A 22,714-nucleotide genomic window follows, 5' to 3' on the forward strand; every position below is an offset into this window, starting at 1 on the left:
ACTGCTACACGACATAAAAACAATACTCAACTAAGCAATTTTGATTTGATGTTCAACTAGGACAAGAAGCCTGAGATTACATATTACATTGCTCAAAAACCTTGATAAAAATATGATTCTAGTTCTTATGAGCTCAAGCTCAGCAGGTTTGCGGCTCCAGTAGACTAGTACAACCCAAAGCATTACTGGAAATTTTTTTTTTTTTTTTTTTTTTTTCTAGTTTTAGGCTATACAGGAATACAGAGTAGAAATAGAATCATATTAGTACGGGTATAATATAAGCTTTAGCTGTATAAATAGGCAAGTATGAACTATATAGGTTTATTATGTTATTATATTTAGGAAATTAAAATTTCAATGTTACACGCTTACATATAAGTTCTACAAACATACGAGTCCGAGTTCGCTGTTATTGTTCATCCTAGTACATTACCAAGTCCAACAGTTGACAAAACATCTTGTCTAGTCTTCACTAACGTGTATGCAGTCTTCATTTCTTGAATTGGAATTGTTGGCAAATAACCCGATATACCATAACCATTTTTATCCAAGTATGCAACCAAATTATTGTACATCTGACAAAGCTTCTCGGCCACTGGGAGAATATATTTTGATAATTTGCTTATCAGCGGGTATGTGTTGAGTTTATACCAAAGTTCGGCTATTACTGGTATGCCCGCAGTCTTAAATGTCAAGTAAGCGGATTGTAACTTTGCCTTTGCAGCTGCTTCTTGAGCTGCAGGTGGCAAAGTATCCATTGCACTCTTCACCAAGTTGTATGAAGTCTTTGTTTCCTCGATTGGAATCACTGGCAAATAGCCAGCTATACTATAATCGTTTGTATCCATGTACGTAAGCAACTTATTGTACAGCTGACAAAGCTTCTCAAGCAATGGGAGCAAAGCTTGTGATACTACATGTAACAGTGGGTATGTGTTGACTTTATACCAAAACTCAACTATTATTGGTATGGCCACAAGCTTAAATGTCATGTAAGCAGACTGTATAGTTGCTTTTGTAGCTGTTTCTTGAGATGATTGTATATAGCTTTGGGCTGTTGAGTTTACTGCATCTAGTATAACGTTTCTGCTTTGTATAGAAGAAGGGGTTTGAACCATTCGATTGGCAAAGAGTGTTGAGCCGGGGATTAGTGATTGTGCTGCATTGCCCACTAATGGGATACCTCCTATAACAGACTTTGTTGCGTCTAGTGCTTCATTGGCCACGTCTGAACCCTTTTCTAAGACCGGGTTCTGGAGTAAGGATGTGCTGGCGTCGAGAGTATTTTGGAGTATGGATGTGGTGGTGTCTAGAGTGTTTTGGAGTGCAGATTGGGCTGCATCAACTAGAGGTGCGGACGGGGGGGATGATACTGATTGGCTGCTGGCAGGTTCCTTTTCATCAAGGAGTGCTGATTTTATGGCGGAGACGATTTTTTGGAGACATTTGGTGGCTTCTAGAACCTTTTGGAGGAGATATATGGTGATTTCTAAAACTTTTTGTTGGATAAAAATGGTGACGGTGATAGGAGGTGTCACGATGGACAGCACGGTGACCAGGAAGTTCTGGACTATCGGTGTATATTTATTGATGAGAGACTCTATATCTTCGACAAAGGTTATGGCAGATTCTGGCGCATACTTGTCAAACTGTTGCAATGAAAATGCATGAGTGTTGCACAACCAAAAAGTCATGGGCCAACTTGACCCAACCCGTTATTTAGTTCAACTCTTATTCCTTACATATTGTTACCTATAGATATATATAGATGTAGTTTAACAATTACCATTCTAGTAGTAAAAATTTATAAGTTGTTGGAAGGATTGTGCAAGTAAATCATAAGTTGGTTAAGTGTTGATCAAGTCCTAAACCCAATAAACAAGACAATCAGATAAAAGTGTCGCAACTATATATCTTGTTTCATTTTTAGGATCTACCACTGCATATATAAAGTAGTGATGTTCATACAACAAAAATTAGTCATTCATCTACAACAAATATATGAGCTTTAGTGTATAGTGTACAAATATATAATGCAGATGTTGTTGTAGATGACTAACTAGTATTGTAGCAATATAATTCAATCACTTAGAAAAAAATTATTCAATAAGTCATTTATAAACGGTTGTATGCCTTTTCTTTGTTTAAAGTTTAAACATGTTTATAGCCTTATATTTAGTACGAGTATATGTTTTACGTAACCCTATTGGTTTAACAGCTATAATTAAAGAAGTACTATTAACCAGAGGCGATACCAGAAAAAAAATTCCAAAAGGGGCAAACTTAGAAAACTTATGAAAAATAAATCAAAAATGGGGCAAAATTTTAAAAACTTATAAATTTTTTTAAAAAATTTATGAAAAATTTAAAAATACATGACAAAATTTTAATTTGGAAGGCGGCATTGAGCCCCCTTTAGTGCTTCCCCTGCTATCAACTACAAGTATTAACTTTCATATTACTCAAGGGAACCTTGGTATACATGTGTAACATAACTGCATGTACCTTGTCATCAACAAACACAAAAATCTCTTCGAGCATGTCCTTGAGTATCTCATATACCGGTTTCACGACTAAGCCAACTACATTTTCAACAGATTCAATCGTTGTTTTTGGGATGCAAGAGTTTTCTTTTGCGAAATCATACACATTCGACAATAAAACCACAAGTTTCACCACAATATCCTTCAAAAAGCCAAAGTGTTTCAGCTTCGTGTTGCTCTGCATCATGAAAATCGTAAGTATTTTTAACTAATATTAGCGTAAACTTCGACAATAAAGCAACAGAGATTAGATCGTCACTGACATAATATACTGACCTCATTTGAAGCCATTGTTTGGAGAGAGTTAGTAAATGAGCTAGAAAGTAGAAACCAAAATGAAATGAATGGAAATTAACTAAATAATACACATGATATATATGATTTAGCTCTACTGTCATATGTATATATACTTTTGTCTCATTGGGAGACCACCAAGGTAGCGTTGTGGTTACATTATCTTTTAACTCGCCCCATTGAAACATCATATTAGCAATATATTAAATCACTTTTACCATTAAATCTCATATTAAATATTTAGTTCATTGGTATCGCATTATTATTTATTATTAAATATATAAAACAACATTACATTAAGTTAAAAAACACATTTCATCAACAGTAAAATATAAATAATATATAATGATAAATTTATACATACTATAAAGGTAATTTGCAACTTATATCTAAATAACTTAGAACTTTATGGCTAAAAATGAAAACTAAAGTATGTAATACAACTTATTATGTCAATTATCAAATATATAAATTCAAAATTAAACAAAAACAAAATATGTAGCAATAATAAAAATAATTTATAAGTTATATATAAAAACAAAGAACAAAATAATAACTGTATTAATGCAAATCTCTGATGAGGGTGAAGCAATATAGTGTCTTGCTTTAAATGTTATATGAACGTAAGACATAACGATGATGAAAATTATTACATATTAATGAAGATAATTGTATTAATGCAAATAAGGACACTTTGATTGTTTTATTTGTTTTACTTTAATAGTTATTTTATTTTAACCTAAACCATATTTTAAGCCGACCTAAATACCTAATATATATAGACCTAAATACCTAATATATATATATATGTTATGGTAAATTATATTTTGTTATAAAATAGATAAAGACAAGGTTTAGACAGTTGCATGAATCATGTTAAAGATCTACAATTACATTGAATTAACGGCATTTGCATAATGACAAAAAATAAAGGCTACAATCGCTAATCTATACTATTTAATAAAATAAGCTATTTTTTTTTTCCTTTAAACTTTCTGTAATTGAAAAATCAAAAATATTTTTCTCATTTACTCATTTAAACATCTCCATATAATATAAATATAATATATTTAATGAAATAATTTACAGTATAGATTCTCCAACACTTCAAAAAAACTACAATACCACCTTTAACATCAATTACTTTTACATTCACCACCATTGTCGCCCCCATCATCGTCCCCAATGCCATCCCCACTGCCGCCCCCACCACCGTCTCCGCATCACTACCCCACCGCCGCCGCATTGTGCGGACATAAGTTTAATATTATTTGATGTAGTGATAAATTTCTTACTTGTAATTAAGTTGATCAAGATTCAATACATATTCTCACCAATAGTTGATGGTTCCGTGCAATAATCATGTGTAGTCCAAGCGCATTAGGATTTTAATGTGGTGTTAATTTTTGGTGGTGATTTTCTCTGGAGTTGGAGTTGGAAATGGGGGCTTAGGCTACCTAGCCTACTTGTAACTAGTGGAGTAGGGGGTATGAGTATAGTTCATTGTGGCATAATTCGATGGTGGTAAAAAAAAAAAATAATTATGAAACTTCCATTGCTTTTATTTATTAGAGTTAAATGCATTTTTGGTCCCCGTGGTTTGTATGTTTTTGCAGGTTCAGGACCTTTTCAGGTTTCATTGCATTTTTGGTCCCTATTTCGGAAACTTTTTGCAAATTTGGTACAACTTAACGGTGGTTGTTAAATGAAGCTGTTAAGTGCCGTTATAATTAAAAATGGTGTTTAATTGTAAATTTCTAAAAGTGTAACGGGTATTGGTGTTAATACATGTGATTGTTTTGTAAAAATTTATAAAAATTCACGAGCTCTATAAATGAATGTTTTGTAATTTAACTCGCTAAATGTAAGAAACAATAGCAGCCAGAATGTTCAACAGTTCGCCAGAAAATTCAAAACGCGCCGGAGAAACGAAATTCACGATTTATCCCTTCTTTCTTCGAGTAAAAACTCGAAATTGATATCAATCCACTCAGAATTCCACCGCGCACAAACCCAGACCAAAATGGACTTTAGAAACCGTCGTTAGAAAATATGGCAATTTGTCGAGAAAACTTAAATTTGCGATTTTTCCTTTGTTTTTACGAATTAAAACACGAAACCGGTACCAAAATGCTCAGGTTTGCATTCCGCACAAACCCTAGCCTATTATTCGGTCAAAAAACTTTGCCGAAAAATTCACCAGAAAGGTAACTGTCAACGAATCTCTTTGAATCGGAAAACTTAAAATATGAATATGGCCGGAATCGAATCGCGAACAAAACCTGATGTTTTTCAGATCAATTTGGCAAATCGCGAAAACGGAATCATAGAGGAAAGTTTGCAGGAAAAAAAAAAATTTCATTTTTTTTAATAAAAGAAATAGATATAAAAGCAATAAAAGGAATAAATTGTGTTAAATAGGACAAACTTTTTGATTAACACTATTGACAAAAATACCCCTTACACTTTTAAAAATTTACAGTTAAACACCATTTTTAATTTTAATAACACTTAACGGTTTCATTTAACAACCACCATTAATTTATACCAATTTTGCAAAATGTTTTCGAAATAGGGACCAAAAATGCAATGACACTTGAAAAAGTCTTGAACCTGCCAAACCATAAGGACCAAAAATGCAATGACACTTGAAAAAGTCTTGAACCTGCCAAACCATAAGGACCAAAAATGCAATTAACTCTATTTATTAAAAAATTTTGTTTCATTTTAAATTTAAATCTTTTAAATTGTAATTCCTTTAACATATTTTAATTCCTTGGGAAAATAAACCATATTCAGAACTCGCGGATTTGTAGAAATTTTATTTAGGAATCAAGATTTTGGTGTCCAAGAATATAAGTGCCTTTCTATGACTTATAGAACTCTGCACAAATTGACTTCGGGCCCTTGTTTCTTTTTGGTTGTTCAGCCCACCGTAAGAGAAATTATGTAAAAGAATTTTCATTGGCATATCTATAAACATGGATAATTAATTAACACACACGAAATAGAGGCCCTTGCCCTTTGAATTTTGAGACCTGTATATAAGTGTATAGTGTACCTTAGCACATCCTAATCTCCGGGCCTGCTTTAACTCAAATAGAATAGTTGATATTTTTTTTTTTTAACCACATGCTATTCAAAAGAGAAAAACAACCATGAACCAAAAGGAGTTGCTACTTATAATAATATTCAAAAGTATATTATTCTCTACCATTATTATATCTGAAACTCTTAAAGACGATTAACTAGTCTCCTTTTTATAAACTTGATTCAAAAATGATGTCATCTGTGAATTCAAGCAAACTATTTACTAATTAAACATATAGATTACTTGATTCAAAAATGATGTCATCTGGTGAATTCAAGCAAAAAGGTCATTTCCTAGTTATCATTATCATTATTTATCCCTAACATGTGACACAAACATCCAAATGTTGGATATTTTAGTGTAATTGGATTAACATGACATTTTAGTCATAATAGTACGTCATATAAGTTTGGTGGTGCGGAGTGCATGCTTATACAAATTTATTATGATCTTAGGGGAGAACGGGGTCCGGGGGAAGCGCCCCCGGAAGCGGGGTCCAAGAGGCGGCAGCCCCTGGCTGGGGACTGGGGTCGAGCTGAGAGACTGATTTTACTCAAACACAAAAACAAACAAAAACTTCTTAATCACTTATTGTATCCGGTTGAATAATTTGGGGTGAACCACCGAATTGATTCAATCTGAAAGACCAGAAGCTACGCGAAAATTTTCATTGGATCTCAGTTGTTCTTAACAGCGATGGCTATTCATTTAAGCGTATCGTGCCTTCGGTGATTGTTTAATATCCGTTTTATTCGCTATTGACCGCATATCCCCAACATTGTAGCCTTAACCAACTTCTCCTTCTTATGATGAATTGAAAGTTTCATTTGTCTCATCAGTTTGAATCCAGTCCTGAATGTTCTCAACCATCCCAGGAACATATATTGATCATGCCGGTTGTCAGTATATAGCATATACATTTCAAATCATGAAACCCCTCAATGTTTTGACATAATCAATAGACTTTTTACTAGCCTGGTTTACTTCTTATATTACTCATAAAGCCCGATAAGAATGCCAGTCAAGTCTTATGAGCTGCTAAAACTCGGCTCATTAGTTTTTCTAGTACAAGCCAAACCATAACTAGAAATTCGATTTTTTGTACACTTTCAAACTACTCGTATTATATATAGTACCGATTGAGCGGAAACAAGTTTATCAGTACTATACATTTAAGCTATGGATGTATAATTAACTAATTAGGCAAGTATGAATGAGATAGGTTGTCTAGGTTATTAAAGCACAATTTGATAAATTTAACTTAAATATTGTCACATACATATGTATATGATAATGCACATAAGTAGCCTAGTTACTGTTATGTATCATTCATTCCTGGTAAGTTACCAGCAGCTGACAAACCATCCATTGTAGTCTTCACCACCTTGTATGCGGCTTTCATTTCATCGATTGGCACTGATGGTAAATAACCAGATAAGCTATAGCCCTTTCTGTCCATGTATGTGAGCAACTTATTGTACCACTTAGAAAAACACTCGGCCACTGGGAGAAAAAGTTCGGATAATATATGTAACAATGGGTATGCGTTGACTTTATACCAAAACTCAGCTATTACTGGTATGCCCACCAGCTTAAATGAAATGTAAGCAGATTGTAATGCTGCTTTCATACCTGAAACTTGAGTTATCTTTATTAAGCTTTGGGCTGTTGAGTTAACAGCTCTGAGTACAGGGCTCTTGTTGACTAAAGCATTTGTTTTGTTGACTATTTGATTGGTCAAAACTTTTGGATTTGTGATTGCAGATTGTGCTACATTGCCCACTAAAGGGATACCTCCTAGTATAGACTTGGTTGAGTCTAGTGTTTTTTTTGCCAAGTCTGGACCTTTCTGGAAGTAGGAGTCATGGAGTACGGATTTTGTGGTATCGAGACTGTTTTGGAGGAAGGATTGGGCTGTGTTAACTAATGGTGCAGATTGGAGGGCTGATTGAGCGGTGGTGAAACCGTTTTGAAGGAGAGCTTGGGATTTGTTGAGTACGGGTGGTGACGCTTTGATGGTAGTAAGGAGTATTTGGAGGAGATATATGGTGGTTGCTAGTATCTTTTGGAAGAGATATCTGGTGCTTTTTAGAACTTTTTGGAAGAGAGAAACTGCGGCGGTGACAAGAGGTGTAATAATGGATTGTGCAGTAGTAAGGAGTTTGTGGGCTAATGGTGTAGCTTTATCGATAAGAGACTCAAATTCCGCGACAAGAACTATGAAGAATGTTGGCGTGTACTTGTCAAACTGTTGTAATAAAAATGCATTAGTTTCACAAATAAAAAGTTATGGGCCAAAAGACAGAATTACTGGTTTTGACCAGTTATTCAGTTCGATTCGCATGTCTGTACATTCTGTCACCTACAGATGTGGTTTTATCAAATACTGTTTTAGTGTCGAGTCTATAGCTGAAACTATTGTGTTAAGTAATCAGTTGGTTTGTTTTGATCAAATCCCAATCAAGGAACAAAACAGCAAGATAAATGGTTGCGACTATCTGCTTCAACTTCTAAATTTGCTGCTGGACAAATAAGGTGAAAACAGCCACTTTATAGATCAATCATTCACTTCACTTGGATCAATTGAGACACCAACTAAAGAACCTTTACATTCCACTAGTAATGAAACATAAATAGCTTTCAAATCTTGATATAAGACAGAACTGCGAGAATGGGCCAACTTGTTGTGTTTACTTTAAACCAATCAAATGTGTCTAAAATCATTCAAAATCATATATCTATTCTTAGTTTGATGAGGTTTTGTATTTTGGTTTAAAAGCTCAACTATTGAGTTTAAAAAATGATTTTTTATACTTATACTACTTACATACATAGGTCATTCTAATGCTTGTATTTTTAGTATTAGCATTTATATGCATGTACCTTGTTATCAACAAACACAAGAATGCGTTTGAGTGAGTCCATAAGCTTCTCATACACCGGTGTCACGGCTACAACAACTGTGTTTTCAGCTGAAACAATCCTTGTTTTGAGGATGCCAGAGTTTTGTTTTGCAAAATCATATAAATTTCTCAATAAAACAATCAATTTCACCACAATTTCTTTTAAAAACCCGAAGTATTTCAGCTTCGTCATGCTTTGCTACAAAATCTGTGTCTTCAACAGATGGAACTTACCGAGTATGATTTAAGATGATATATAGTTGTACGGGTAGTAAACTTCAATAGCGAACCAAGTGAGATTATTTCATCACTGAGATAATATACTGACCTCCTTTGAATCCATTGTTTAAAGAGAATTTGTGAATGAGCTAGAAAAATGGAAATTGTGGAAAATTGTGGATCAGAAAAATTAAGTACATATGATAATATGATATGGTATATGGTTTAGCTCTACTATCATATTTACAAACATTAGTCTCAACGAGACAAAAACCCGCCATAAACTATAATTTGTAAGGTTCATTTAAATATTGCTAGGTTAAATATCATTCAAGTGTCTAACATATTGATTTATCTACTAATCTACTATAATTAGATATTACTCGTAGAATCTTAACTTAATACATATATGGGCTATTAAGTTTTTAATTAGTGTTGGATATTGAAAATTGTACCTTCTAAAATGATTTATCCTTCTTTAAAATTTAGCCTAAACATCTTCCTAATAACTTTAGATGGTGACATGTGGATATCATTAATTTTCTTTCTTAATCTCACCTCTAATTTTTTTCACATGTCCTCGTCTAAAGTTAAGAGGATTTTTAGGTTATTATATTGAGGGTATTAATAATTTCCCACTTCTATTATATCAAATGTCTACCATTGTATTTTATTAATAAAATATCATTATTTAATACTTAATTGAGTTAGCATTTGAACAAAAATGAATAAATATATTTGAGGGCAGTTAGTTCAAAGGAATACAACTTTTCCACTTATCCAAAAGAAACCATACTTTATAATTGTCAAGCTTTTTTATTTTTTAAATGACACATAGACACAAGTGTCTTAACCATGCATCGGCTACCATAGAATAACATCTCTAATTATAAGTAAAAAGTTAAATTGGGGGCTATATATGTAGTTAGGCCGGAGGAAGTGGTCACCAAATTGATGATCTTCCTCAATTTGCCACATCACCTTTATCTAATAGTAATAACTTTTCAAACTCAAAATTCTCGAATTTTTTCCAAACTTCACCAATTTGATGCCAATTGGGTTACCAAATTTGAACTTTGTCAATTTTCTTCGCCCAATAGATAAAGATTCACCTCTTTCTCACCCCTCTCTCTCTCTCGGGTAAACTTTGCCAATTTCCTTCACCTATTTCCTTCACCAAATGGCTGGCAACGGTGTTACTTGACTTCACCGATTAGCGCCGAGTCTTTGCCGACCGCCATTCCCTTCGCCTCTACTTCTGTTTCTTGAATTGTACTCCGTATATAGTCATTTTCTTGGACAGCATTTGTGTAAGAAATAGAGTCCATTCAAAATAAATGTAGGATATATCATTCTTATATGCACAAGGCGCTTGCAAATATAGATTTGTCAATTCATAACCTTAGGGGTGAGCAAAGAAACCGTTGACCCGTGCCCGACCCCGAACCGACCCGCCCGAAGCCCAAACAGGCAGGGTCACGGGTCACGCATTTGTGGTTTTCGCGGGTCACGGGTCACACGGGTCGGTCCGGGCCGAGTCGGGTGAAGGCAAAAACCGAAAAAAGTAAAGGAAACCCGTGACCCGCTCGTACCCGACCCGACCCGACCCGGACCTTCACGGGCCGGGTCACGGTTTCGATTTTCATGCATTCGCGGGTCGCGGGTCAGGCCATTTGCACATCCCTACATAACCTTCCCAAAGAGAAAGATGGCACTGTCCTGCATATATCATTATCAATTTACCATATCAGAAAGTGTAAATATTTTGGATCGCATAATAATATATGCATCCTCTTGCATATTATATATATGGCTCAGGTTTGCAGATGCTATATATTAGGGGTGAGTATGGATCGGTTTGGTTCGGTTTTTGCCTAAAACCGAAACCAAAACCGATCCATTCGGTTTTTAGAAAACCAAAATCATTGGATTCAGTTTTTGTTCGGTTCGGTTTCTCGGTTTTCCGGTTCGGTTTGGATCGGTTTCGGGTTTTTTTTGGTTTTTTTAATAAATTTTGTTTTTTAAGTTTTTTTAAATATTATGTTATAAATTTAACTTTCAATTGTTAAGAAAAAAATATGATATAAAAATTCAAATACAGAGAAGCTTTTTATTAAGTAATTATATTTTTTAGGTGTTAAAATTTGTATAACTTTTATAAAACGAATTGTTTTTACTGCACGTTTTTATTAAAAATATACAATTTGTATAGATTTGTACAATAAAAAGATTAAATTATTAATATATTTATAAAATATAAGTAATAAATATAAATGTAATATGATATAAAAATAAAATAAATTAAAATATATTTAGTTCGGTTCGGTTCGGTTTTGATCGGTTTTTTGGCATATGAAACCGAAAACCGAACCGATCCGTTCGGTTTTTAGAAAACGAAAACCAAACCAATGGATTTCGTTCGGTTTTTGGTTTTTTCGGTTTGGTTTTGTCGGTTTTTTTCGGTTTTTGGTTTTGCGGTTCGGTTTTTGCTCTCCCCTACTATATATATCTCCACAAATATTACTAAAAAATCTACATAACTTATTATTAAGACAGGCATTATATTATATTGATTTCTTAATTAACTCTACTATTATATATGAGAGATTATTAACCAAAGGGAATATATAACGAAAAGGCATCCTCTTAAAATCAAACTTTATTATGAAATGATGTCATCTCTCCACTCAAGCAAATTTTTTGACATTTGAGATCTATTGGTGTTTTATGTTAACCATCTCGTAATACATCCAAAATGAACACATAATAACAAATGAAACGACTGTCATAATAAACCTTTATATGCGAATATGTAATATATCCATTACATCGATCAAGCTTAACTAAAGTAAAATAAGTAAAGGCTATGCTCACTTATACATCTCTCTAGTATATTCCAATAAATTGACAAAGTGGAAAAGACAACTAATAATCTCACGATGTCATCATATATTTTCACTCTAACACTTCACTGAGATCTCTGGCGTTTCATGTACTGGAGAATAGGCTCCTTCACCTGAAAATAAGAAATTGTTTGTTTTCAAATAAGGCAGTAAGATCAGAATTGTAGATTGTCGTACTGATGACTAACAGGATAAATGTATATACCGTGCTAGTTTTGCGGCAACGTTTGTCAACGCTGGACCGGCCACTACAAACAATAGTATCCATTATATCATCCTGATTGACATTTCCAGCCCTACCCTTCTCATCCCATACTGCGTGGCTCTCAATCGAAGCTATTGGCTGCAAAACATATATTTCAACAAACATAGGAAAATTCATTACAGACATATAGCATTGCAGAATGCACGGATTGGGTAATGGGTCAAATGAGTTTGAGTTGGGACATGTCATCTTTAGCATGGGCCAAAACAGGCTGAATTGGGTAGGGTTTACCCACCTACACTTCCTTTCATTTTTATGTCTTAATGAATAAGTAATGCATTAACTATGGATAAAAACCAAATTCTTATAGTACTAAAATATTTGACCCGTTCACTTTGCTGAGCCAAATATAAAATACAGATCAAATCAACCCATTGATAAATGTATTGAAATCAAACTCTACTGACTCTATAAGAGAAGTAACATGAACCTGATTGCTTGTTGGGGTGCTGTGTCCATTCTCTCTTAACTTGGACATTGTAGCCTCGCTACTGTTGGAACCATTTTGATGCAAATCAGATTTACCCTTAGTGCGTGTGAGATCTGATCCAATGGAATGGACTGCACCGCATGTGGATGTGTCCCTACGGTTGGTCCCTGGTCAAGTTTTCCAATAAGCCAGGTCATTACAATTTTACAAAGTATACTGGTAACAAAAGATAATGTGATTATAGCTTCTTATTTTGTGCACCTGTTTGGTTCTCCAGATAGTTGGATTTATTATTTGTTTCATTTGTGTCCACCTAATCAAATTGAAAACAAATGTATAAGCAGAATAGACTTGAAAAGTCGATAGAGAATAGCTAAAAGACAAAAAGGTTATTTGTAAAGTACCATAGGATCCATGTCCAAGACTTTCCGCACTTCAGCAAGTTTCTTCTTGGTTGCATCAGAATGAACCACACGCTTTCCTGTATACTTATACATGTTACCAGAATGATATTACAGTGAACGGTATCCAAATCTGAAGATTTAATATGGAAATTTACCTAGCTTACGGTTGCTCGTTGATTCAATATATCCCTCTTTGGTCATTTTGTCCATTAACTTGCGCACAGTAGTTTGGTTGGCCTCTCCACCAAGCTTGCTTTGAAGTGTAGAAGCAGTGATGTAGTTTAACGGAAGAGCATGATAAAGTGCCTGAAATTATATGAGTTACATATCAGTGACATCCTTGTTGAGCATTACAGTTTTATTGAATCAGTTAAACAGTATAGAAACATTGCATCTACTGATTCAAACAGGAAATGGTACAAAGAATAAAAAAGTCAGATATCTTGACAAGAAAAGTCAACTAAAAATAGATGTTAAAGAAGAGCTCACCTTCATGTACATATGACCGTCGAGATAGGCAGATGGACTTTTCTTGTTGACTACAAACCGGCCATCAGTTTCTTCTTTCACAGCATCAAATTCATATTCCATCTTCTATAACATTGAAAGTTAGAGATCTAGCATATTCAGATTATGATCAGAAGGGTTTTAAAAATTGATGTATAAGTATAAAAGATGACCTTCAGCCTACTGATGTTGAAATTGTCCTTTCCATCTTTTGTGAGAATGCCTTCACCAACAAGCTTGTCCATAATTTCTGAAAACCCAATTATGAAATATAGAATGTCAAACTCATTTTTATATGTAAGATTTTTAACTTAGCTTTGTGATTGGCTTATCAATTTCTCTGGTTACCTTCAATCAAAACCTGCAGTTATAATAGAGAACATTATCTGATTGTTGCAAAACTGAAAAGAATGAAGAAAAAAACATTTGCATTTAATATTGTCAATTAAAGAAAAAGTACCACTGAGATGTCAGGGAAATTTGAGAGGGCATCAGTGACATCAACACTTTCTAGATGATATCCATTGATCCAATCCCTCACACGGTTTAGTTGCTGTTCATCTTCAGCAGGATCCTGAGTATCTTCTGTGTATTTGACATGACATAATCAAATCATACAGCAAATTTCTCTGTATAGATAGTGTATAACAAGATTGAGTTTAGTTAGCACCTTCATCAACCATGGCTTCGTCTTGTTTCTCTTTTTGCTTATCTGAAAACAATGATGTGATTATCTACAGTCTTCAATTCTAAAGAAGTTGAAATAAGTAGCATCAACAAAAAAATATCAGCATTTATTTACCTGCTGGTGCCACTATGTAGTCATCATCAGACATGCTATCCTGAAATCGATCGTAAAAGTTACCATACAGTATAAAGCTTCTAAAATGATATATATATATATATACAATACTGATACTCGAGATGAAATAACACTAAATGGGGTAATATACCTCGCTATCAGCTTCACTGTCCTCATCTCTATGCATTGAATCTGCTTCCAAACTCACGTTATCGTCCTCACAAGGATCAAGCACACTTTTAACCTGTAATGATCAAGGGAATTACAAATTAATTAAAAGTGAACCATAAAATCTAGTTTGTCATTGCACTTGTCAAATCGTCATTTCTTACTTTCAGAGATAACACAAAATGCTTGCTGTTGACATTGCCAACCTCCATTCTCAAAGGATTTTTGGTCCAAGCAGTGTGAGATTCTTCATCTGTGCAGCCTCTGAAGAATGGGGGCTCGTAATCAGCAGGCTACAAGGTAGAAACATATATTGCATATTATTATAACTTTATTATATCAAGACAAGAGGTAAAAGATACACTTAACATCATATGATAAAAGTTCCATACTTTTTCCAGTGAAGGATAACAATAACGATTGATGTCTGAAGTATTAGCTACATGTGAGTGGATATTAACAGAAGTTTAAGAGATAGGTTACTCCATTTTTATGGACAAATGAACACATTAGAGCATTTACAAAAAAATTCAACAGTTCATACAAAATTTATGGTAATTTGTTGTTTCTGAAAAGAATATGCACGTTATCAAAATCATACCGTGACATCATCATAGTAGAGGAGTTTCATCAAAATGGTGCGCTGTAACAATAGACAAAAGAGAAGTTTTAAAAAGAAACTATGTACAAGATATAATTGGAAACTTAGAGTAACTGGCTCATTGCATCAAAAAAAATGCCTCAACCATAAGGACATTACCTCTTCAGGCATCTTATCTAGAGTTCTCATCAGTTGAATCAGTGTACGGACCATTTTGCAAGCAGAACTCCTGAAGTACAAAGTTGTAAGTAGAGACAGTGCTAGAAATTTATCTTTAGTGTTAGGAATCAAATTAGTGAATTACAGGCCCAAAAACCATATACAAAGCTAAAATAATTCATATGGGAATAGTAGTACTTCATCTGAGTTGGGGTAATCTCTGTCATGGAGTTACACTTAAATGTTTCCCCTTGCTTTTTGTTTCCAATTCGATTGATATTCATAGAAACCTCTTGACTGTCAGAAGAGTAGCTGAAAGAAACTGCAGGAAAAAATATTTCTTAGTAAAGAAAAGTGGTACCAAGAGAAATTTCAAAAAAGATGTGTGCATCGTCACTTCTATGTAGAATATAGGATCTTTCTTATCTTTCTACTAACAGGAATTTGTATAACAGACAACAAATTCCTATCCAGCAAGAAGACTAAAATAGTGACAAAAATTCCTATCACCTAAATCAGAAAAACAGAAATGGTGTTCGGAATCTTACAGGTGTATTCTTCGATCATTGGCCCTTCTACTGTCTCGCACACGCAGAACATTAGTGTCTTGAGATATTTCTTCTGCAAAGCATCATACACACCTGCCAGAAAACAAAATTCTGCTTATTACAAACAGAAATGATTAACAAAGAGGTTAAACTCAAAAGCACATAAGAATATTAGATCATATTGCCTTTCTCCATCCAGTCAATTAGTCTTCTAGACTCTGCATCCATTGGCATAAGCTTTTTGATCTTCATCTCTATTTGATGACACAATAAAAGCAAACCCATTCGATTAGGTCAAGCCTGTCAGCTACAGAAAAAGATTTTCACCAAAAAGACCATTGGAATCTACCTAAGGCTGGCACACCCTTGTCACTAAAGTAGTTATCTGGAAAGAGGCCTCTGATATAACTGATATTGAATATTGCTATGCGTAGCAGGTTCCTTGTCTATATTTAAGATAAAACATCGTGAGATACCAAAATTCATACACTGAATATATCAGCAGTAAATTAAGAGTTCCACATCAAGCCTTAAAGGCTTCAGCAATAATATGCAATCAAATTATTACACATATACTCTAACATCATTACTGACTTCTTTGATGGTGTAATTAACATATTGTTTAACTCAACCACAATACTTAAGCTGTAAAAACTAGTTACAATTACCATCACTTATTTCAATTTTGTCACAGATAATGTAGCATCATGTACTACTCGAAGCTTAACCATCTAAACTTTCGAACGTTCACTTGATCTTAAAACTCAAAATATATCTCTTATAAATAACTACAGGCTCCTGCTGATTACATGGAGCACCAGATTACATACTATATATATTTGAATGTAATCATCTGAAATAAGAGATGCATATAACATCTGCATTTACACTGCTACATCTGCCACAATTATAGTAACGAAAGAGAAAATCAAGTAAAAGTACAAATTATCTTAATCTGCTCTCAAGTACAAATCACATACTCTGCATCATGTAAGTTTCTAGTTACTAAATCTTATTAGATTAGGATATAGATGCTTACAGTATCCGTTTCTATACACTACTACGTTCCACGAACTTGACAAGCTAACTTAGAACAGTAATATGTGTAAAAAATCCTACTCGGCACTCAAATACTAATCACATACTCTGCATCATGAAATTGCTAATGATTAGTGTTAGCAGATTGGACTAAAGAAGCTTATAAGTTATAATGTCTGTATATATGCTCCTACATTGCACAGTTTTGCCCATGAATGTACTTATATACCTACCTTATCAATAACAGTAATGAGTGAAAATACAAAGAGTTAAACTGAATCTCATGCAGCAACTACAACTTGAGCTAAAAACGAAACTAACTCCTTGTAAATCTGACAGAAGGTTATCTTATATCTATTTCACTTTTTAGTTACCGATTTAATAACTATAACTACAACAAGTATCCTAACTTCGGTGACTACGATTTATTTTCATATCATAAGGCAGAGCATGCAGATTTCAACAACCTAGAATAGATATATCCGCCATGTAATATCAAATCTGATGTCAGTAAGTACAAGTTGAGCAATAAACTGGCACAAATCAGCCGTAACTGATCGTAAATCCAATAAGAGCTTACTTTGAATCTATTCCATAATCAGCATCCGATTTAACAAAATTATAAGTACAACGAGTATCAGATATTCAGAAATTCATCGACTAGAATTCATTTCAACATCATAAGGAAGAACAAGCAAATTTAATTTTATAGAAATAAAATTCAATATAGAACGGATATAGTCATATATTCACATGTAATATCAAATCTCATTTTAGTACAAGTTGAGCTAAATAGTGGCTCTAAATCATCAATAACTGATCGCAAATCCAATAACAGCTTATTTTCAACCTATTTCACTATTCGGAATCAGATCTGATAATAATTTCATGAAATTTATTTCTCATAGCATAAGGATGAACATGCGGTTTAATTAATAGAACAAAATTGGATAAACAATAGATATATTCAATATAATTAAAACTAAATCAAAAACATGCGTTTAAGCTTAATTTCAGTAGCGATAGGTATGAGATGCTAGAAATAATTATAAACATGAGTTTTTGATAACATAAATCAAAATATATATCAAAAAAAATGTATCTATAGAAACTGAATCACATCGAGTTAATATATACGCATAATAAGGAGTATATTATTACCAGAAGAAGAGAATCCTGTTCGGTGACCTCCGTTTCCTTCAATTTCTGAGCGACCACCTGAAAATAGAGATTAAAAAACTATCAAATTGTAGATAATTGAGTTATATATATATATATATATATATATATTTGTGTGTGTGTGTGTGTGAAATTATAAGTACGGATTTACCATTTTTTTTTAGAATTTGAGTAGAGGGAATTTGAAAATTTTGGTGAGTGAGAGAGAGAGAAATGAATGAAATGGCGGGGTGAAGACGACGTTGGGGTATTTATAATGTGATGGAATAGACTTAACCGTGGTTAGATGAAGGTTTAGTTGGGGTCAATGAAATTCATGCGGGAGATGTGGTTATTGAAACTTTGAAAACCTTGGAATAAGAGATGTGGTTATTGAAACTTTGAAAGCCTTAGGGTAGAACTCACAAATAAAAAAGAAGTTAAAAATTATTCTAGATCATATATTTTTTTCTCTTTTTTTTCTCTCTTCAATTAAATAATAAAATTCACCTAAATCATTCAAATGTTTTATCTCAGTAAATCGTTAGACGAAACAAAAAGCATGGGTAGTCTTAAAATTTCGTCTTCTTTCATTATAGATCCAATTCGATATACTTTTGACGACTTTTTAATTTTTATTTTTTTTCCTCTTGTACTTGTATACCTACACATGTGTAGGATCATTGTTTTCACATATAAATTAGTAAATGAACATATGTACATAACAATGAAGGTTAAGGGCGGAGCCCGTCAGTCCATGGCGGAGCCCGTCAGGTAGATCACCCATCACAGGTCACCCCCTATGACCAATCACCCTCTATGACCATATGACCTATCACCCTCAATGACCTATCACCCCCACTAGCTTTGGTTTATGAATTTCCTTAAGGGCGAAGCCCGTTCCGAATCATAATTTTTGTTAAACCTACACATGTGTAAGTTCAACCTACATGTGTAAGTTCAACCTACATGTGTGTAAGTTCAACCTACACATGTGTAAACTATGTGTAAGAACCAAAAATAAAACGAAAATTAAAGAGTCATCAAAAGTATATCGAATTAGATCTCTAATGAAAGAGGACAAAATTTTAAGAGTAACCATGTTTTTTGTTTCGTCTAACGATTTAAGGTTTATAAGATAAAACATTTTGCATGATTGGGTTAATTTTATTATTTTATTGAGGAAAGAGAAAAGTGGGAAAAATGAATGATCCAGATTTGTTATCGTATTCTTTTTTATTTGCAAGTTCTCAAAATAACTTACCCCACCAAACTATTTATTATTATTTTTATAAAGTAATTTTGATAATTAATGACTAATAAGTATTTTTATCTGGGCGTTGCACCGAGAGAAAAACAAATCTCTGTTGACAAAAATTTAAAAAAATTAAGCCAAAAAATAGAAACTGCGTGACAAAAGTTAGTTATGGTCAAAAGGAAAATAATTAAACTTTGGTAATAAAGTTTAGAAATCAAAAGTTATGTCGTAAAAGCAAATAAAAGAAAACTTTCGGAGCAGACTTAAAAAAACAAAGTTATGTGGAAAAAAGTACAAAAGTTAAGAAACTTATAATTGAAAACAAAGTTTGTCTGGCGAAAGGCGAAAGTTTAAAAAGTAAAAGTTATGTAGTAAAACTAAAAAAAAAAAAAATAAAGTTTTGATGGGAAAAATTTTATGTGACTAACCCATAAGTTTTTGATGGAAAAGTTTAAAAAGTAAAAGTTATGTAGTAAAACTTATATTTGTTTTACCTTAATACTTGTTTTATAATAACTAACCCATATATATATATATATAATATAATTGGAGATCAGTGTCAAGGATAATAAGTTCTTATATATAAAAAATGATTTTTGCTAAATACAGTTTTTTGGATTTTGTTTATGAACAATAAGACATCTCTTGTATAAATAAAACAAAATTGTTTCTAGAAGTTTTTTTCATATGTGTCATGCCAACATTTTTTCTTAAACTATTTTTTAAACATATATGATGTCATAATCATTTTTTATTTTGTTTTAATATATTTTTTATTAGGCCTTATGTCATCTTTTTTTTCCATTTTATTTGTCTAACCTTATTTTTTTTTAATTAATATGAAAAATGATCGACTTTATCTTAACTCTTTATTTTTAAATCTATATCTACTATTGATTTATCGTAGTTCTTTTATTTTTTTCATCACCTTAATCGGGTTTTATATATTAATGTTCATCTTTACAAGTATCTTGTTATCTCAATATCAAATTATAATGTATCAACAACAAATTACATACATATTTCTATATACTTCTTGGTTTTAACTTTTTAATTAAGTGGCCCGGGTTAACCCCGGGTTAATTAGCTAGTTGTATATAAAAATAACCATTGTTTGAAATTAATTTTTTTAATAGATAACAATCGAAATTCCTAACTATGTTACGCTAGAATGCTTCCTCACCCAATACCTTAGTAAGAAAAAAACCACAAATAGTTCGTTCAAAGACACGATAACATATTAAAAAAACATTGTCTTCTTAGACTCGAACTTGGTCTCTTCACATCCAGCCCCTAACTAAGGTACTTCTTTACCGTAGAGCTTTTAACCCGTCGATATTAATTTTAATCATGATATATACAGTAATACTTTACAATATTTTAATCTATATTTCCTTAGTTTCCTGCAGCATATTCATAGTTCCCGTATTATATATAACAACCAAATACATGCTCATGAGAAATTAAATGCCTTATTTTAATTACCGTTGATATTTTTAAATGTTTTTGTACATTGTTCAAATGCCTTATTTTAATTACCGTCAATTAAAGCATAAATCGTTTTTTATATATCCAATTAGATCAAGATTGGCTCAAGGTTTTTGATGAACGGGACTAAATTTTGAGGTTTCTTAAATTAAACCGTCAGAAAATAAAATTGTTTCTGAGGGAGGTTTTTCAAACGGACCATTTTTGGAAATCCTACAAATTTCTAACAAACTTTGTCGTCACTGAAACTCAACTTCTGGTAGTGAAAAGTTTCTAACAAAAGTTATATTTTTTTATTCGATTAGCAAAAATAAATTAAAAAAAGTCATAAATGACGGGTTAAAATTTTTTTATTCTGAATGACCAAATTAAACAACGAAACTTAGCAATATACTAGATATTAGATCCGTGTCTTATACATGTGACTTATAAAAGCTTATAAGTTCAAAATTGAAAATATAAGTAGATATAAGTGTTCAATTCAAATGCCAAGAATGGTAGGCCAATAGAAAGAAAACTAATGTAATAAAAAAACATTGGAAGTATATACCCTCTTTCATCAATTGAAAGACTTCTTTATAAAATGTATTTTATATTCTCATTTTTGTCACATAGTAATACCTTAAAGCCCCCTCTCGACTTGACTCGAGGACTGCAATGTACAATTGTTCGTGTGTGAAAAAGTCGGACTTTATAGATAGAAACCAATTTTAATAACATTGTAAAAAATAATTTTAGTTATTTGTTTTTTATTAAATAAATAAAAATATGTAAAAAACTAAACGATGACATCATCGAGAGTTAATTTGATGGAATCGAGCGATATGATTGATTAATAAGTTATAAGTTCAACTATCTTTTAGTATCTATTAATATAATATCTATTAATAATTAATAATAATAAAATACAATATAATATTAAAATAGTACAATTATTATTAAAATCTTAATATATTTACATTAAATTTAGTTTACTGTAAATTAATTAATTATTATATATATAGAGAGGTTGGTTATTGTAAAACAAGTATTAAAGTAAAACAAATAAGACAAGATCTTGACCTTTAGATCATGGTAAATTTGATGCACGAATATTCATGAAACACAAATGTATATTAATGCAAGATGATTTTAATGATGCACAGTAAAGAGAAACTTAATGTTTTATTTGTTTTACTTTAATAGTTGTTTTATTTTACCTAAAACTTATATATATATGTATATATATTTATGTTAGAACATATTATTGGATATATATTAGTTATTATTTTATTGGATAAATATTAGTTATTATTATTTTTATTTATATATTATATTAAAATTATTGGGTAAAAAATGTATATTTGTGATGGAAAACAAAAATGTATAAATTAAAGTCAAAATTGAAAACAAAAGTCAACATTAGGAAATCGAGAGTTGTGATTGATCGATAAATTATTAGAGCAACTGTGCTTTAGTATAATAAAAGAAAAGATATATAAAAAGAAAAATTAAATAACATAAAACACAATACAAATCAATTATTAGAATAAGTAGAAGATGAACCTCACGAACCTTATCATAAATATGGATTTGTAGTGCCCCACTTTTATTATTAATCCTAGTCCAATAGATAAAATTGGAGGCCTCAAGGGCTTTAGACAATTGTCTAGCCCAACAATATTATAGAGTTGACCTTTAACTAGAATATGTCATGCGTTAACATAATGAGTATCTTTAAACTCTGTTTTAAACTTAAAACGCATAATAAAGAGATAATGATTATTAGGCTTCTGCCAACCCTGTAGCTCTTTTTGCCTCTTCTTCAATGTTACATCAATTTTTTTCTCTTCTTAATCACCTATTCCTACTCACTATCAACCCTATCTCTTCTTTACATTTTCCTCATCTCTTCCTTCACTTTTATTTATCTATATTTTGATTAAAAAGTAGTTT

The 22,714-nt window shown here is 32.3% G+C and overlaps 3 protein-coding genes across 3 annotated transcripts; all 3 read right to left on the reverse strand.

Annotated features, from left to right (window-relative positions):
* Nucleotides 1-307: 307 nt before the first annotated feature.
* Nucleotides 308-2,909, reverse strand: LOC122605018. The gene is made up of 3 exons (XM_043777885.1): nt 2,820-2,909; nt 2,506-2,721; nt 308-1,649 (listed from the first exon to the last, which is right to left on the reverse strand). Exons 1-3 carry the CDS (start codon nt 2,832-2,834, stop codon nt 417-419), a joined length of 1,464 nt encoding a protein of 487 aa, XP_043633820.1. The 5' UTR covers nt 2,835-2,909; the 3' UTR covers nt 308-416.
* Nucleotides 2,910-7,074: 4,165 nt separating this feature from the next.
* On the reverse strand, nt 7,075-10,378 carry LOC122592959. The gene is made up of 3 exons (XM_043765296.1): nt 10,251-10,378; nt 8,812-8,968; nt 7,075-8,176 (listed from the first exon to the last, which is right to left on the reverse strand). Exons 1-3 carry the CDS (start codon nt 10,376-10,378, stop codon nt 7,247-7,249), a joined length of 1,215 nt encoding a protein of 404 aa, XP_043621231.1. The 3' UTR covers nt 7,075-7,246.
* A 1,439-nt stretch (nt 10,379-11,817) lies between these two features.
* LOC122584910 (meiosis-specific protein ASY1) lies at nt 11,818-18,232 on the reverse strand. The gene is made up of 22 exons (XM_043756985.1): nt 18,206-18,232; nt 18,037-18,093; nt 16,187-16,283; nt 16,023-16,091; nt 15,838-15,930; nt 15,488-15,611; nt 15,290-15,359; nt 15,131-15,172; nt 14,694-14,822; nt 14,513-14,605; nt 14,362-14,401; nt 14,230-14,271; nt 14,020-14,144; nt 13,908-13,920; nt 13,733-13,809; nt 13,542-13,646; nt 13,208-13,358; nt 13,053-13,129; nt 12,910-12,961; nt 12,649-12,815; nt 12,159-12,296; nt 11,818-12,066 (listed from the first exon to the last, which is right to left on the reverse strand). Exons 1-22 carry the CDS (start codon nt 18,206-18,208, stop codon nt 12,019-12,021), a joined length of 1,812 nt encoding a protein of 603 aa, XP_043612920.1. The 5' UTR covers nt 18,209-18,232; the 3' UTR covers nt 11,818-12,018.
* Nucleotides 18,233-22,714: the final 4,482 nt, after the last annotated feature.

The sequence above is a fragment of the Erigeron canadensis genome, chromosome 1 (assembly GCF_010389155.1).
Source record: "Erigeron canadensis isolate Cc75 chromosome 1, C_canadensis_v1, whole genome shotgun sequence".
NCBI classification, from domain to species: domain Eukaryota; kingdom Viridiplantae; phylum Streptophyta; class Magnoliopsida; order Asterales; family Asteraceae; genus Erigeron; species Erigeron canadensis.

What these genes read in the sequence shown, in the direction of transcription:
- LOC122605018 (XM_043777885.1), bottom strand. An exon ending in TTGTGTTTGTTGATGACAAG is followed by an intron (nt 1,650 to 2,505) that starts GTACATGCAGTT and finishes TCATTGCAACAG; the next exon opens with TTTGACAAGTATGCGCCAGA.
- LOC122592959 (XM_043765296.1), bottom strand. Translation starts at nt 10,378, where the DNA reads ATGGACTCTATTTCTTACACAAATGCTGTCCAAGAAAATGACTATATA. An exon ending in GCGCTAATCGGTGAAGTCAA is followed by an intron (nt 8,969 to 10,250) that starts GTAACACCGTTG and finishes GAAATTGATTGT; the next exon opens with TTTATTGAGAAATTTATATG. An exon ending in TTGTGTTTGTTGATAACAAG is followed by an intron (nt 8,177 to 8,811) that starts GTACATGCATAT and finishes TTATTACAACAG; the next exon opens with TTTGACAAGTACACGCCAAC.
- LOC122584910 (XM_043756985.1), bottom strand. An exon ending in CAAGGGTGTGCCAGCCTTAG is followed by an intron (nt 16,092 to 16,186) that starts GTAGATTCCAAT and finishes GTCATCAAATAG; the next exon opens with AGATGAAGATCAAAAAGCTT. An exon ending in CGAAGCCATGGTTGATGAAG is followed by an intron (nt 14,145 to 14,229) that starts GTGCTAACTAAA and finishes TCAAATACACAG; the next exon opens with AAGATACTCAGGATCCTGCT.